At 41.9% G+C, this 16,462-nt stretch overlaps 1 protein-coding gene across 3 annotated transcripts in view; it reads left to right on the top strand.

The window, feature by feature from the left end:
• Positions 1 to 16,462, top strand: part of NATD1 (N-acetyltransferase domain containing 1) — a 115,262-nt gene that overhangs the window by 49,121 nt on the left and 49,679 nt on the right. The window contains exon 3 of one of the 3 annotated variants that reach the window (XM_031940451.1): positions 6,236 to 12,584. The exons of the other annotated variants lie outside the window; for them this stretch is intronic. Within the exon in view, the coding sequence (XP_031796311.1) occupies positions 6,236 to 6,352 (117 nt within the window). The 3' untranslated portion in view covers positions 6,353 to 12,584. Of the gene's footprint in view, positions 1 to 6,235; positions 12,585 to 16,462 lie in introns of those variants that run through there. 3 annotated transcript variants of the gene reach the window in all.

Genomic DNA, 16,462 nt, shown 5'->3' with positions numbered 1-16,462 from the left:
GTTGAGTGAATGAATGAATAATAATTGCTTCCTGATTGATTAGCTGGAGTTGCACTTACCTGACTCACTTTAGTCCTAGGAAAACGGACTGTGGAAGGGATTTAAATCTTGTGACTGGGAACTAAAGACCTAGCGTTTTTCTACCTTGCAGTGTTTGTTTTTTTTCTTCCTGGCTTCTCAGTTGCCTTTTTCAGAGATTGGTAGTTAAAATATCAGAGACTTAGATTGTACTCCAAGGCTGGAACTCCCATTTTGCTTGTGAAGAAACTGAGGTTTAACCACAATAAGTGGCCTGCCAATGGCCACCCAACTCTCTATACAGCTGCATATTTATCCATAGGCGTCCCACAATTTTAGGAAGAATTGGAACCCAGTTCTCTCCTAATTCTTAGAGAGGACAGATAAAGGACTTAAACATTTCTTTCCTGCCTCTGTTTGCCATTCGTTTGAAGGAGCCTGTGATTACTTGACAGCTGTGGTAGTTACAGTGAGTGTAGAAATGCAAATGTCTACAGTCTGTTGTTCAGTTATTTCAGTCCTGTCTGATTTTCCATGAGCCCATTTGGGGTTTTCTTGGCAAAGATATCCTGCAGTGGTTTTGCCATTTTCTTCTCCAGCTTCTTTTACAGATGAAGAAACTGAGGGCAACAGGCTTACAGTGATTTGCTCAGGATCACACAGTTTCGTAAGTGCCTAAGGTCAGATTTGAACTCTGATCCTCCTGATTGCAAAGTAGCACTCTGTTTACTGTGCCATCTACCATCCCCCTCTTTTTCCTGTGCCTTCTTCATCTCCACTGAGCCATCCCCAGGGAGCCTTGGCCATATCTGGCAATGTTCTTGAATAAGCAGAACCCATAAACCATCTTCAGTCTCGATCTCTTTTCCATTTCTCTCCTCTCCTTTCTGCTGCCATTATTCAATTTCAGGTTCCTGGACCATATTCATTCAATCACTTTCACACTCAGATCATTAAATGGACCTTACTATTTAATTGGGCTAGAACTAGAGGAGAATAACCTTTATCCAGGGGAGATTCAGCTACAGAATCCTTGAGCCTTGCTGTAGCTCAGCTGCTGGGCTTCTTTTCTGTCCTACAAGTCTGTGTGTGTGTGTGTGCGCACTCGCCAGTGCGCTCGCACGCTACTCTGTCTGTCTACCTGTATCTGTGTGTTGGTCTGTCCCTGTCCTTTCCCCTCCCCCCTTCCCCCTTTAACTAGTCCCGTTATCTGTGATAATAGCATAATATCAATACTTCATCTCCATTTCACAGCCCAGCCTCAGTATATCTTTTTTTTTTTTCCTCAATAGTGTTTTAGTTTTCCAAATACATGTAAGGATAGTTTTCAACATTCATTTTTTTATGGCATTATATTCCAAAATTTCTCCCTCTTTCTTTTACCTCCCTCCTTCCCAAGACAGCAAGCAAGTTGATGTAAGTTAAATATGTATAATTCTTTTAAACTTATTTCTATATTTATCATGTTGTGCAAGGAAAAAATCAGACCAAAAGGGAAAAAAACAGGAAAAAGAAAGAAACAAGCAAAAAAATGAAAATACTATGCTTCAATCTCTATAGTTCTGTCTCTGAATGTAGATGGCATTTTCCATCTCAAGTCTATTGGAATTTCCTTGAATCACCTTATTATTGAAAAGAGACAAGTCCATCACAGATGATCATCCTATAATCTTGTTGCCTGTACAATGCTCTTTTTGTTCTGCTCACTTCCCTCACCATCAGTTCATGTAAGTCTCTCCAGGCCTTTCTGAAATCATCCTGCTGATTGTTTCTTACCGAACAATAATATTCCATAACATTCATATATCATAATTTATTCAGCCATTCTCCAGTTAATGGGCATCCACTCAATTTCAAGTTTCTGGCCACTACAAAAAGGGCTGCCACAAACATTCTTGCACATACAGGTCCCTTTCCCTTCTTTAGTATCTCTTTGGGATATAAGTCCAGTAGTAACACTGCTGGGTCAAAGGGTATGCACAGTTTGATAGCCTTTTGGTCATAGTTGCAAGTTGTTCCCAGAATGGTTGTGTCAGTTCACAACTCCACCAACAGTGCACAGACCTTTCTTGCCTATTTCTTGCCTTTACTCTTCTTCCTGAACACTATGTTTGTTGTTAAATCATTCCAGTCCTACTCTTCATGACCCTGTTTGGGGTTTTCTTGGCAAGGATACAGAAGTAGTTTGCCATTTCCTTCTCCAGCTCATTTTGCAGATGAGCAAACTGAGGCACACAGGGTGAAATGACCTGTCCAGGATCAAGTGTCTGGGGCCAGATTCGAACTCAAGAAGTTGAGTCTTCTTGACTTCAGGTCTGACATTCTGTCTTTTCTTCTCCCTATCAGCCTGAATACAGCAGTCTGGTCAAAATGGCTTTCTTACTGTTCCTCATACAAGACACTCCAATCTCCTGCCTCCAGACCATTGCACTCTCTGTCCTTGATGCCCGAATGTACCTACTGTTCACATTCATTTCTTGGAATATTGAATTTCCTTCACTCCCAGTGAAAGAGCTCCTGTGCCCTGGATTGTCTGATATATATTCTCCTATGTATACTTTCTCTGATTTCTGGGTTTTTTCCCCTATTGACTGGCATAGATGGGTTACTTTGCAGCAATGGGGATGGGAATTTCCTTCAAGGCTTGTCTCAAGCACCTCCTTCTGCATCAACTCTTTCCTGAATTTCCTCTCTGGCCTCCCAACTGCTACATAGCCTTTCTCACAAAATTACCTTGTATCTGTTTTTTAATTTGTCCATACGCACATGCACATACATATGTTATCTCTCCTGATAAGTGTTTGCTCCTTGAAAGGCAGAGATCTTGTCTTTATATCCCCTAACACCTGACACATGGTTGAAGGCTAGATAAATGCTCAATTAATTCCTTGATGGGTATCAAGCATCCAGCCCCTACAAAGGAAAGAGCAGGAATAGGAAACTGTTGAATCGAGACCATAGGAGAATATACCAAGAGAATACCAAGCACTTATATATAAAAAATATATGTATATGTATTTTTTAATTTTAGCTGAGAGATTTAACCAGAACATTTTTGTTTGTTTCAACCTTCATTTGAGAATGTTTATTTCTAAAGTGTACCCCTGTGCTTTCCTGCATAGTAATCAGAGTATGTGGAACATTATTGAATTATTTTTAATAGGAGGATGGAGTAGAATCTTGGTTTGCCTTAAGGTCATCCTTATGGAGAGCATTACTAACAAGATGTGTGGTTTTTGTAACTAAGTACGCATATTGAAAATAGTAAACAGTTGTGCAGATTGCATTCTGTTCAAAAAGCATTTACTAGGCACTATGTGCAAACCCTGTGTTAGGTCCCAGAGAAACAACACAACAAATAATGCAATCCCTGCCTGCTGGAGTTTGCCTGTGGTCTTCAGTATTCCATCTCTTGCCCCGGCAGTCTGTCTCCCTACATCTCCCTCCTCACCTCAGCACTTTGGAATTCCTCCATTCAAAGCTTAGCTCAAGTGCCGACTTCTCCTCCCTCCCCCTTAACAGTTATTCCCCTCCCATTATTTTGTCTACATTATTGTTATTTGTATACATATTATTTCTCCGGATAAAATGTAAACCTCTCGAAAGTTTCTTCTCTCCTACACCCAGCACTGGACCCAATGGTTGTTGAATTTAACTGAAGATGTGAATTGTTAGGGGTACACGCATTCTGACCCCAAAATATCATGCAAGTTACTTTTAAAAAATTATTGATGTCAGTTCATTTTTCTTATAATTTTTAATTTTCCTGCAAAGCTGAGTTACTCTCTCTCCCTCTCCCTTATTTCTGTCTCTGTCTTCTGTTTCGCTCTCTTTCTCCCCCTCCTTCTCTCTCTCCTCCTTCTCTCTCTCCTCCTTCTCTTTCCCCCTTCTTCTCTTTCCTCCTCTCTCTGTCTTTCTGTTTCTGTCTTTCTCTGTCTTGCTATTTCTGTCTCTGTCTGTCTTTCTGTCTCTGTCTGTCTTTCTGTCTCTGTCCATCTGTCTCTCTCTCTCTCTCTCTCTCTCTTCTCTCTCTCTCTCTCTCTCTCTCTCTCTCTTCTCTCTCTCTCTTCTCTCTCTTCTCTCTCTCTCTTCTCTCTCTCTCTCTCTCTCTCTCTCTCTCTCTCTCACACACACACACACACACACACACACACACACACACACACGTGCGTGCTCTTCTAGTAAGTTACAAGTTCTGGTTGGTTAGATTTAATTGAGTTTTGACTATAGAATGGTTTGCTTATTCCTAACATTCTTTCCTTATATTGAGAGCTTCCCTCACCTGGCAATAAATTGTGCCGTTCAGACACCCTAATTGTTTCACATATTGGTATGTGGCTTGTACTGGAGCCACAGGAGCCCAAGTAAGACCACTTCATAGAGCCAGGTGGTAGAACAGTGCTTGGAGTGCTGGGCCCAGAATCAGAAAGGTCCAAGTTGAAATCTGTCCTCAGGCTTATATTAGTTTCTTCCTCTGTAAAATGGGAAACTACTAAAAACACTAGCTCCCTCCCAGTGTTAAGTGCTTTGCAAATCTGTGTACATGCTAGCTAAAGGACTGAGCCTTTATTCCATTATCTCTTCCTAGAAAGCATCATGTATAAAATGGAGATAATAATAGCATCTACCTTACAGGGTTGTTGAGAAGATTAAATGAGATAATATTTGTAAAAGTGCTTAGCACAGTGCCTAGTATAAAGTAGGTGATATATAAGTGCTTAGTCCTATTTTATCTGGAGTTTTATTTAACAGTGACTATATATTTTTAAAAGAGAGAACAACTTGTTTTTTAAAATATCATAACCATTTCCAATTAAAACTCTGACCTACCACCCCCCTCAATGAAAGTTTTCTTATAACAATAAAAACACAACTGATTCCGTGACTGCATTTGACAAATGTATTCTGTTCCCATATTCACCCACCTCTCAGTCAAAAAGAGAAAGTTATGTTTTTCCATATATGTTTTTCTGATACCCTCACCAGTCATAATAATTATAATTTGGTTTCCTTTTAGCAAATAGATTTTTTCTTTTGAAGCAGGGGATCCCCACCATAGCTCTGTTTGCTGCCTATGTGATCCTGGGCTTGAACCTTAATTTTCTTCATCTGTAAAGTGAGAGTGAGTAATACTCTGTCTAGTTCTGATTGAGCCTGTTACAGTCAAGATCACCTGACAAATACAACTTTAATCCCTTCTTTTGCTTTTTAAAGTTAAAGCATTATTGTGTCTGTGTATGCCAGGAACTATACTAAGGACTTGGAACTTAAATAGAAGCAAGCATGAGAGTCTTACTTTGAAGGAACTTGTTTTTAATGGGGGGAGGAGGGAGATATTGAGATAATTCACAAAGAAGTAGAGGATAAGGAATGATACTTGTGCAATGGTACAAGTGCAGTGTCACTTGAGCAGTGAAGACAAGGAGGATTTTGAAAAGAAGCTAAATATAAGTGAGATATATACATATAGATATAATGTTCTTCCCAAAATGGTAGGCCTAAGGAGAGGGTCACCAGTGAGGAATAGAGAGGGTCAGGGTGGTAGTGGAGGCGGGGAGGAAAAAGGGGAGGATTCTGGAGAGTCTCAAGCACATGGCAGCCCTTTCAAGAAGGAGGGGGGATTTACTGACATCAGGAAATAGCGTGTCTCAGGTTTTCCCTGTGGTCCTTAGACGCTTTCAAAGGACTAGAAGTCCCAATGAAAGGAAATTGGGGTATAAGGCAAGTAAGAATGAAAGTAAAAAACCCACGTTTGACCTACTATTTCATGACAGTAGCTCTGCCCTTTTTTGTCCTTCCCAATTTGCCTTTGCTTGGAGACCTGGGTCATTCTGGGAAAGTGGGGGTGTGTGGGATAAGATAGCCTCAAAATATCTCTGAGACAATTATAGACAACTACTGATCTTGAGGCAGGCTCACAGAGTAGGGTGGGAAGCAGTTCCGCTTGCCCCAAACTGTCTCTGCCGTTGGCTGACACATAAATAGAAGCATCTAGGTGGGACAGTGGATAGAGCACTGGCCGGAGGATAAAATGAGTGAATGTTTGTGAAGTACTTTGTAAACCTTAAAGTACTATGTGAAATGCCAACAATCATAATTAATATTATCCTCCATTATTAATCATATTCAGCAAAATAATGTTAAATGATTAATGGTTTTAGATGCTGATGATATATTTTCCATTTTGTTTTGTTTTTCTCTCCCCTCGGATTCCAAGGCTGCCCTGGACTTTGTAGTGGAGGAGGATCTGAAAGCCCATCTGACCTGCTGGTACATTCAGAAGTATGTCAAGGAAAACCCATTGCCCCAGTACCTGGAACGTTTGCAGCCTTAATCCCAGCCCTGACAGAGCCTGGGTTGCTCCTTCAGTCTCCCTCTCTCTTTCTTTGTCTCACCAGCACTCTGTTCCTGATTGTTCAATGCGGCCTTTGCTTCCGTATGGTCTCAGGAAACATCTTCCCTGCCAGGGAACAGACTCAGAATTATTTTTCTAAGGACGCTTGAACACCTCATAGGGGAGCTGCCTCTCCTCGTGCTTTGGGGACCAACTATGGCCACCATGGGGCTGTCTCCCACGTCCCTCCTTTCTGCCCTCCCAGCTCTCTGCCACGTCCTCCTGAGGAGCCGTGGGAACCTGGGAGAGGTAGTCTTCCCGTTTGAATCTTATTGCCTCCTTGTCCTACCAGAGCGGTACCTGGAGAAAGGATTTGGAGCAGTTATTTAGTTTGGTTTGGGTTTCTTCCCCTCTCATCCTTCATGGCCTCCTGGGCTTTACTCAAGGACCATCACTCCCTTCCTTTTTAGGTCTGGAAGCAAGACATTTGTCAACCACTGGATTTTTACCATGGCAAGGGAGGACGGTTTAACCCTCCTAGCTCTACCTTCCCTTTGTTGTTGCAAAGGGAAACAGGGAAGAAGATGAGAAGGGCAGGGAAAGGAGTTGGAAGGGGGACAGATAGTTCTTCCTTCCCACCCCTCAGGAAAAAAAGTCATCAGTTGTCAAGGGGATATACCAGGAATGGATTCATAAAAGCAGGTTCTGGCCCACATCTCGAGTGGGAAGAGGACATGGCTGTCTTATGGGCTTATGCCAATAAGCCGCAGGAATCAGGTGCACGCCCACCTCCCTGCCTGCCATAAGCCGAGACCCAGGTTCATGTTCTGCTGCTGTGGTTTGAGGAGCTCAAGCCCCATGTGGAGAAGTTTTGAGGTGAGGGTGAGGGGCTACAAGAAGAGGAGGAAGGGAATTTATCAGTGGCCATCTTAGGAGCCAACCTCTAGGAATAATGCACTTGTCCCTTTCTTTTTTCCCCCTGAGGAGAGAGGTAGGGAGCAGGAAGTTAACTTGACTGTGTCTTCAGATGGAAGGACAATTTTTGATTCTCAGTCTTCCACATTCATTTGAATTCCCATTCTTTTTCTCTCTTTCTCCCTTTAAATATGGTGGCTTGAATCTAGGAGCAATAAGCAGCACTAGTAATTGGAGGGTCTCTTTCCATTGGCCTTGGTGCGCCAAGTCCCAGATGCCACCTTCACCCCCCAGTCCCTTCATACTTCCCTCCTCTAGCCATCTGAGACCAAAGGTGGGTAAAGCACAAGAGGTAGTTTCTCTTTTCAGAATGATGCATGGGGGGGCCTATTTAATTTAAAAAATAAAAATAGACAACAAGGAGATCTTCAGCTAAAGTTTAAACTATCCTGCATTGTAAAATAAACACAGGCACATAATAAGTGCACACCTCCCTATATGAGCATATTGGGTAAACACTTCAGAGGAGGGTCCACTGTGACTGCCATAGGGTTCTTTGGATGGAGACTGTTTCCATTCAATGTGATTGACCTTGTGCCAGACCTTATCTCCTCTCTGTACACTTTCCTTCCATCCATTCCTAAAATTTGCCACACTCCCTGCCCATTCCCTATTGAGAGTGCAACTTCCCAGTTGTTTGCTGGCCTACAGCAGAACCAAGCTGAGACCAAGCTCAGCAGCTTTGTGACCTCTGCCTTCCACAGAACTTTATCTTGCCTGCTTAAAAAATGGGCTTTGGGTTAGGACATCATGCTGATGGCTTGGAAGTAGTTGAATGGAGTGTCAAAGTCTGGCACCCAAACTCCAGGCTCAAGTCTCACTCCCAAAGGACATTTCCTTTGTGCCAGGAGACATCAGTAATCCACGTTAGTGGACAAAGCTGTGCTTCTGTCTGTCCCTCCACAGCCTGGGTGAGTTAATCATTGAGCAGTATTTCCTCTCAGAGAAAGGAAAAGTCAATTCATCCCATTCCCCATCCCTGTCACTAGTAGCACTTAGAGAGATCAGACTTCCCAAACTCCTCTTCTCCTACTTCTTCCATTCACTGGCTCAGTATTATATTTTTGCCTTTCTTCTGGTCTTTGGCAGAAGAGGCAGCTACATTAGAAGTAAAGCTGATAAGGACGGGCTGATAAGGATGCTTACTTCTGGGAGAGATTGCTCTGGGGCCCTGTTCATGGGCTTCTCCTAAAGGTAGGATCTAGGGCTTCAGGCCCTAGCTAGGTGACTTGTTCTTCCCTGTGACAAATGAGATCAGACTCGACATCCCAAGATGAAGGGGATCCTGGGCCTGAATGGGAAGCTCAATAGGACTAAATGCTATCAAACTGAGACTTCTTGTGAATATTGCATCCCCAAGTGTGCAAGAATCAGCCTGGTACTGAGTGTATGTATTAGTGGTGGTAGGAGTTTTTATTACCCTAATCCATGGGTAATGGGAGGGGAGGAGGAAATAAGCAGCAAGGGGAACGGGTCCCTGCAGATTTTTGCTTTAATGAATCTCCCACCCTGATCGTGCTGTGACTTAGGTCAGAAGAGTTGGCGGTGGGGTGGGATGGGTAGAAAGCTCAGACTGGGCCTCGGGTTTCAATGTGAGCACTGTTTAAATTAAAAGGCAGGACTTCACAGTCCTATTTTCCATTTGCCTTCACTAGTCCCGGCACTGCAGGGCCACCTCCCTCTCATCACTAGTCTGTATAGAAACATCCTCCCCCCAGCCCCTACTCTCCAAGGCTCCCGAAAGGAGACACACAGGGGTCCTGAGAGTCATCAGCCACAGGTGCCCAGTGCTGGCTGGTGATACAAATAAATCTCATGCTGCAGGTGGTTGTGATGGGCACCTTTGCAAGCCTTGTGGCAAGAGTGCCATACTCCTAACTGCTGCTCCCTGCTGCGCATCCTTCTGTGGAAGAGGTTGTTTCAGGACACGTCCTCCTCCTTGTCCCTAGCCTTCTAGGAAGTTGCAAGAGACGAAGCCATGGGGACACCCTATCCCTCTCTTACTCAGTTCTGCCCTCCACATACCTCTGCAGGTCATGACACGGCACTGCCTTTGATGGGACAGACTGGGTATTGTCAGTGGTGTCCCTGCTTTTTCCAGAAGGAAAGTGAGTCCTGGACAGGTTAGACCCAGTCAGGGAAAGCAGGAAAGCCCCTGGAATGTTCAGTTGTATGTAAAAGCTTTCAGAAGCAGAGGAAAGAGTGGTGGGAATAAGGTCTGATTAACAGAAAGTGGAGTTTAGGGCTGGGATGCCTTCCTTCTTCCCCTATGCACACACATAGCTTATCACATCCAGTTTAAAGAAATGGTGCTTTCCAGGCTCTGGGTTCAGGGGGGAATATCAGGGTCAGCACACTTCCTTCCCTCCACTCTGAGCAGGCACCTTGGTGGGGTAGGAACCTCAAAAAGCCAGCTTAAATAGGAAGCAGCTCCCTACAAATCCTCCCTGAAAGCAAGACCTAGGAGAAAAGGATGCCAAGCAGGTATATATGCTACCTCCCTCTCCCCTTTCTTTTGCAGCTTCTTAGAGCATCCTCCCTATGAGCCCCTTCCCCAATTCCCCGAGATCTTTTGTAATGATGGGCAGCATCATGAGGGCCATTCTTTCTCTCCATGACACATCAAAGGGAGAAATGACTACCCACCTCAGGGAGTCAGGAGGAGAATGTGGAACAGCATGATGGAATATTGGTGTTTGCTACTTGCAGGGCCTTGCCCTGAGTGTCCACTCCACCTGCAAGTTTGGCAGGAGTCCCAGGACAGATGAGAGCAGTTGATATGACATGACTGAGGGAATAGTATAAGATCTACCACAAATCCTTGCATTTAATCCTTGTTCTTTGATAACTTGAACCTAAGCTGACCACTCTGTGTGCTAATGGTGACTCTGTGCTTTTTAAAAATATATAGACAATTAAAAGAAAAAAAAAAACCTTAGTACTTGAATGGACATGGGGGCATCTTGGCTCATACCCAGAAAGGGTAAGTCATCTTGAGTCACTGGTCCCCAACCCATAGAATGCTGGAAGGCACTTCCAGGGGTTTGTCTTCATAGATGGCTTTTGCCTTGAATTCCTGCTGATGAAGCTTTCAGCTTTTTTACTGCTCAAGTTCAAGGAGGCCCCCTGCCTTAAAGCAACTGTGAATTATTCCTGGCATGGTGGTAACTGTCCAGCATTGCTGTGACTGTCTCGTGCCAAGAGATCCCCAAGTGGGGCTGGTGCCCAAACCTGAGGCTGCCACCTTTCAAAGGGCTGATGCTTCACAAATTTAGCTCATAAGAATTACAGCATGTCTGCATTTTAATTGTGCTTCTTCGGTCCTCTCCTTCTTAAGTCATAGGAAGAATTAAATTCAATCAAATTTCTGTAACATCAAAGGGAGAACTGGGGGGCAAAGAAGAAGGAACTGTCAAATCACCCCTAAGCCTCGAGTTCATTTCCCTATCTCTTCACTGAGATAGACCTTCCTTAGTAACTCACTCCTTTCTGGGGAATAGATTTCCTTTCAAACTGGTATAGCTGCCTTGAAAAGAAAAGGGGAAAATGGCAGCCCTCTTTCTCCTCATACTTCTCTGTGTGGTTCCCAGATCATGTCTATTAGGAATATTTTCCCAAGGATTATTCTCTCTTCCTCAAACTAATAAATTTGTAGCTATAAACCTTGAGGCAGTTTGTACTGGCAAAATCCAAACTAAGTTGATAAAATCTCCATAATTTAAATGTCTTCTGGTCTTATCCCCCTTCATAAGCAGAGTTGACATTTGACAACTAGCAGGCTTTAATATACTTTGAAGTACACAGTTTTTTTTGTTTTTTTTTTTAAAGTACCATTTAAAGAGATAACTAAATGCAGACAGTTTAGTCTGCCACAGAGAGGGGTCTTTCCCTGCCCCACTTCTCCTCTGTCTTCCATTGGGATGGGTAATAGGAAGAAGTATAGAAGCATACTATTTGCTAAGCACAAGGAGTAGATGAGGAAGACCCTCCTCCCCCCCCAGTCGTTACCAAGCAGGTTTCTGAATTGTCTGAGGATGTAACGCTCCATACTTTGTTCCGGGAGAAGTGGCCTCTACCCAGGGCTGGATCCTGGATCCAGGGCTGGAATATCAGCCTAAATATCTTAGCAAGGGCTACCTGATCCCCAGCTTGTCTCGCCTACTAGGAGCAGCTGTGGACCACTTCATTCTTTCCCAAACCTGTGAGAATAGGAAGATGCTCCTGTCTAGATAAAGGCTCCAGTGCTCCCTTGTCTTGTACTCCAGAAGGGGATGATCGCTTCATGGGCACCGAATCTCTTTCTTGACATAAAACTTTTTTGCTGAAAATTTCCTCACCTTTCAGGGCCAAAGTCTAGCACCAACTCTTCCCTAAGCATGAAGGTTTCCATGAAAAGGATACTCAGTCTTCCTCTCTGAGCCCCTACCCCTACTTTACATTTAGGTCAACTGAAGGTGAACAGAGGGAAGGAAATATTTCCTAGGTAAGGAATTTGCATAAAAGAACTCAGTTAAGAATGTCATGTAACCCAAGGTTCCTCAGGCCTTTCTGGTTGCTGCCACTGGACTGCTTCCTTCCACTTGGAAGCCCAATGTAGGTGAACCTACCTCACCTCAGAAACCCTAGTTATTGATTAATGCTGGAAATCCTCACCACCCCATGCCCTTGTGGCTGCCCCTTGGGGCTCTGACTAAAGCTTGCAAATTTTTGGTGCTGAATTCTTCTCTGCCTTTCCCACTCTCAACGTTTTCCCTTCTTGACTTGTCCCTAAGAGTCCTTGTACAAGGACTTTAGGAGACTTAAGGAGTCCGGGGGGGGGGGGGGGGGGGTAGGGGGGAAAGGGTGGAGCTCCCAAAATACTTGTAAACATTCTTCATCAGTCTTAGGTGGAAGGTCAGGTAAGGTCAGACTCCCTTGTATGTCAAGGATCAAAGCTGACTCAGCTCAGAATGAGATGAAAGGGGAAAATTACAGAGGGGGAAACAAGGATTACCCCCTAAAGTTTTTTTCCAAGTCAAACTCACTTGAAATTTTCTTTTTTCAATGTGTCAGCCTGGTGTATTTCCCTTTGTGCCCTGGTTTCTTTTGTTCTGTTGAATTAAGTGGTCAATCATGTGCCTTTCCTACTCAGGACCTGTGACCCATGACCTTTTGGCTACAATTGGTCTTTTGCCCTCTCCCTTTGTCATTATTAAAAGTTATGAGCGTTATTGCATGGAATACAGTTTAATAAAAAGGTGTGATTTAATTGTCTGCAGTTCTGGTGATGACTTCCAAGAAAATACCCTTCATCTATCAATGCCTGAAAGCCCCTTGGGGATGAAAGATCCAGTTACCCTTTATGTGAACCCTGAGAATCAAGAGGTCTAATGTCCTCAGAGTGCAAATTCATTTTACACAGGAAAATGGCTGTCTATAATTCACATTCTTAAAGAGTTGTCTGAGGCTCAGAGAAATTGAATAAATAAAATGTAAAAACGTTTATTAAGTGCTTGCCATATATGCAAAGCTGAGGATAAGTGCCGTGATACAAATAGAAAAGCAGAGATCTCTAATGAAGGAGTCCACAGTTATAAATTTTATACTTGGATGACTGCAATAGCCTGGTTAATCTGCTTGCCACAAGTCTCTTCCCATTGCAGTCTGTCCTTTGCTCAGCTGTCAAGGTGATCTTCCTAAATGCAAGTCTGACCATGTGGCACTCATCTCCCTACCCATTCACTGCTTATACAGTGACTTCTATCACTTCCAGCATCAAATATAAAATGTTTGACTTTTAAAGCCTTTTATAACTAGCCCTATCTCAAACCTACTTCCCCAATCTCCTTAAACCTTATTTTCTTCCAAGATTGAGTGATCCTGGTCTCGTTTCAGGATGTTTTCACTGGCTCTCCTGCCTGGAAGGTACTCCCTCCTCATCTCTGCCTCCTTTCCATTTTATCCCATTCATAGCTTGTTTCTATATAGTTGTTTGAATATTGTCTCTTCCGTTAGTCCCTTTTGCTTTTCTTTGTAATTTCTTTGTTTAGGATAGTGCCTGGTACACAGTAGGCATTTAATAAATGTCTGTTGACTGACTACTAAACACAAAAAATACAAATAGGATAGTAAACTGATCCCTGTTTTCAAGGAGCTCACATTCTAATAGGGGAGACAACACACATGGGTTGCTTTTCTTTTTAATTCCTTTGCTTAGTTGGAACAAGGGGTTTGGCAATTGTTAATGCTGTAAAGTTACCCATGTATATATCCTGTAAATAAAAGGCTATTAAATTTAAAAAAATAATAATAAAAAAAAATTCCTTTGCTTAGGATAGTGCCTGGTACACAACAGGCATTTAATAAATGTCATTTGACTGACTACTAAACACAGAAGGTACAAATAGGATAGTAAGAAGATCCCTATTCTCAAGCTCACATTCTAATAGGGGAGACAACACACACATGGACAATTTCAATTTGACCCTAGGGTACAGCAGTAAAGCAAATATTAATGCCACTTTAAGTCATTTCTACTGGAAAAATTATTTCTGATATCAAGCCATTTGATAGTTTCCAGGACTTTGGTGATAAGGACTTTTCTAGTCTTTAGTAGTTAGATGCTGAAGAAATCGGGGCTGTGGCTCCCTGCAGAAATAGTCGCCAAGTTGCCTAAATAATGACTGCTCATTTATGAAGCCAGTATCAAAAATGAGATTTAAAGTGGGTTCTCTTTTGGTCAGCCAATTTCAGACCCAAAATCTGCTTATTGCCTATCTTCTATTGGTGTCCATTTGAAAAAGTCAGAACTAGGTTCCCTTGAGGGAAAAAAAATAAGAGCCAAAGTGTCAAGAAAGAGTCTGAGGGTTTCCAACCACATGGCATACTTGGTGTGTATTGATTGCTCTGTAGAACTTTCTCAGCTCTGGATTTCCCCTCCATCACTAGGCATAAGAAGTATGTGGACCACAAGAATTTGGCCCTCAATCCTAGTTTCTAGACTTTGTGTATGAGCATTCATGACCTAATAGGGACACTATCACATTACGCCAATAGAGGCAGCCATCTAGTACCTTCTGTACTGTATTTTCAAAAATCCCTCACTTGGAGGTTTGGAACTGGTACCCTACTGCATTAATTCTGAAATTATGGAAAATTATTTAAAATAAAGAGAATTTATAGGACAATTCCATTTAAGCATAAGATATTAATTTGGATTCTTCACGTAACGGGATCCTTTGGAAAAAGTACAAAGGGTATTGTTTTGACTCGTTCAGTACCCTGTGTGGAATACCCTCACTACCAGGTTTTTCTAAAAGCATCTCATTTTTTTGTACCAATTCCTCCAAGCTAAGTAGAAATGACTGATTTCTCAATTGAGATATTGGTTCTTAAACTCTTACTCAAATAGTTGCATATATACATACACATATACAGAGTGTCCCACAAGTCTTAATGCAATTTTAAACTTTATAGGGAGGTTGGAACGATCCATTATTTCTTTTTTTTTTATTTCCATAGCATTTCATTTTTCCAAATATATGTAAATACAGTTTTCAACATTCATTTTTGTAAGATTTATGTTCCAAATTTTCTCCCTTCCTCTTTTACCTCCCCCCTCCAAAACAGCAAGCAATCTGATATACATTATGTGTGTACAATCGTTTTAGCCATTTTTCCATATTAGTCATGTTGTGAAAGAAAAATCAGAACAAAAGGGGAAAATCGCAAGAAAAAAAAGCAAGCAAACAAACAAAAAATGGTGAAAATACTATGCTTTGGTCCACATTCAGTCTCCATTGTTTTCTCTCTGCAAACAGATGGCATTTTCTGTCCCAAGTCTGTTGGAAATGTCTAGAATTACTGTGCTGCTGAGAAGAGTTAAGTCTCTCACAGTTGATCAACCCACAATCGTGCTGCTGCTGTGTACAAAGTTCTCCTGGTTTTGCTCACTTCACTCAGCATCAGTTCATGTAAGTCTTTCCAGCCTTTTCTGAAATCAATCTGCTCATCATTTCTTATAGAACAATAATATTCCATTACACTCATATGCCATAACTTATTCAGCCATTTCCCAATTAATGGGTATCTACTCAATTTCCAGTTCCTTGACACTACAAAAAGAGTTGGTATAAACATTTTTGCACGTGTGGGTCCCTTTCCCTCTTTTATGCTCTCTTTAGGATACAGACCCAGGGAGATGCTGCTGGATCAAAGAATATGCACAGTTTTATAGCCCTTTGGGCATAGTTCCAAATTACTTTCCAGAATGGCTGGATTATAATACCAATGCATTAGTATTCCAGTTTTCTCATCCCATTATCATTTATCATATTTTCCTGTCATCTTAGCCAATCTGATAGGTGTGAGGTGGTGCCTCAGAGTTGTTTTAATTTTCATTTCTTTAATCAGTAGTGATTTAGAGCACTTTTTTTCATGTGACTATACATCAATTCATTATTTTTCATTTGTTTCTTTATACAGCGTATTCCCAACCCTTAGTACAGTTTAAACTTAAGTAGTGCAAGGCTTTGGGGATACCCTATATGATCGCACTTGTCCTTCTAGATGAGGAGCAACTTAACAAAACAAGCATATGATTTTTTTTCAAAACTCTGCCCACAAGATGAAAGACAAAGGGAAACATTGAGACTGTACATTCTAATTCAACAGAAACAGCTCTCTTTTATAATTAAAAAAGAGAGATTTTTCATGGAATTTAAAATGCACTTTCAAGCTGTTCTCACAAGGAGTGAAATGCTAACCCTTTAAGGAATTTGGAAATGTGATAGATAACATCTTGAGGAATATGGGAAATCTCACTCTGCCAAGGCTGATCCCAACTAGTAAATAAGTGGTAAAGAGTTACCTGAGGTACCTAAAGGCTTAAATGACCAACCCAGGATCAGATAGCAATTATGTCTAAAGCAGAATATAAACCCAGTCTTCCTGGATCCCAGCCTCAATCTGTCCACTATATTCATATATGATCCAATATATGATATTCAAAGCATGCGTAAATTTCAAGTGAAGAGGTGAAAACCTTTAGGTTTCATATTAAGATCATTATTTGGGAAAATTCTACTCAGTGTGAATTTGACTTTACTAACAATGTTCTAATTTGACCTCAGACTTTTGCAAAAAAAAAAAAAAAAT

The sequence above is a fragment of the Sarcophilus harrisii genome, chromosome 1 (genome assembly GCF_902635505.1).
Source record: "Sarcophilus harrisii chromosome 1, mSarHar1.11, whole genome shotgun sequence".
NCBI classification, from domain to species: Eukaryota; Metazoa; Chordata; class Mammalia; order Dasyuromorphia; family Dasyuridae; genus Sarcophilus; species Sarcophilus harrisii.
The sequence above is the reverse complement of the archived record's forward strand: the minus strand, read 5'-3'. Positions and strand labels throughout refer to the sequence as shown.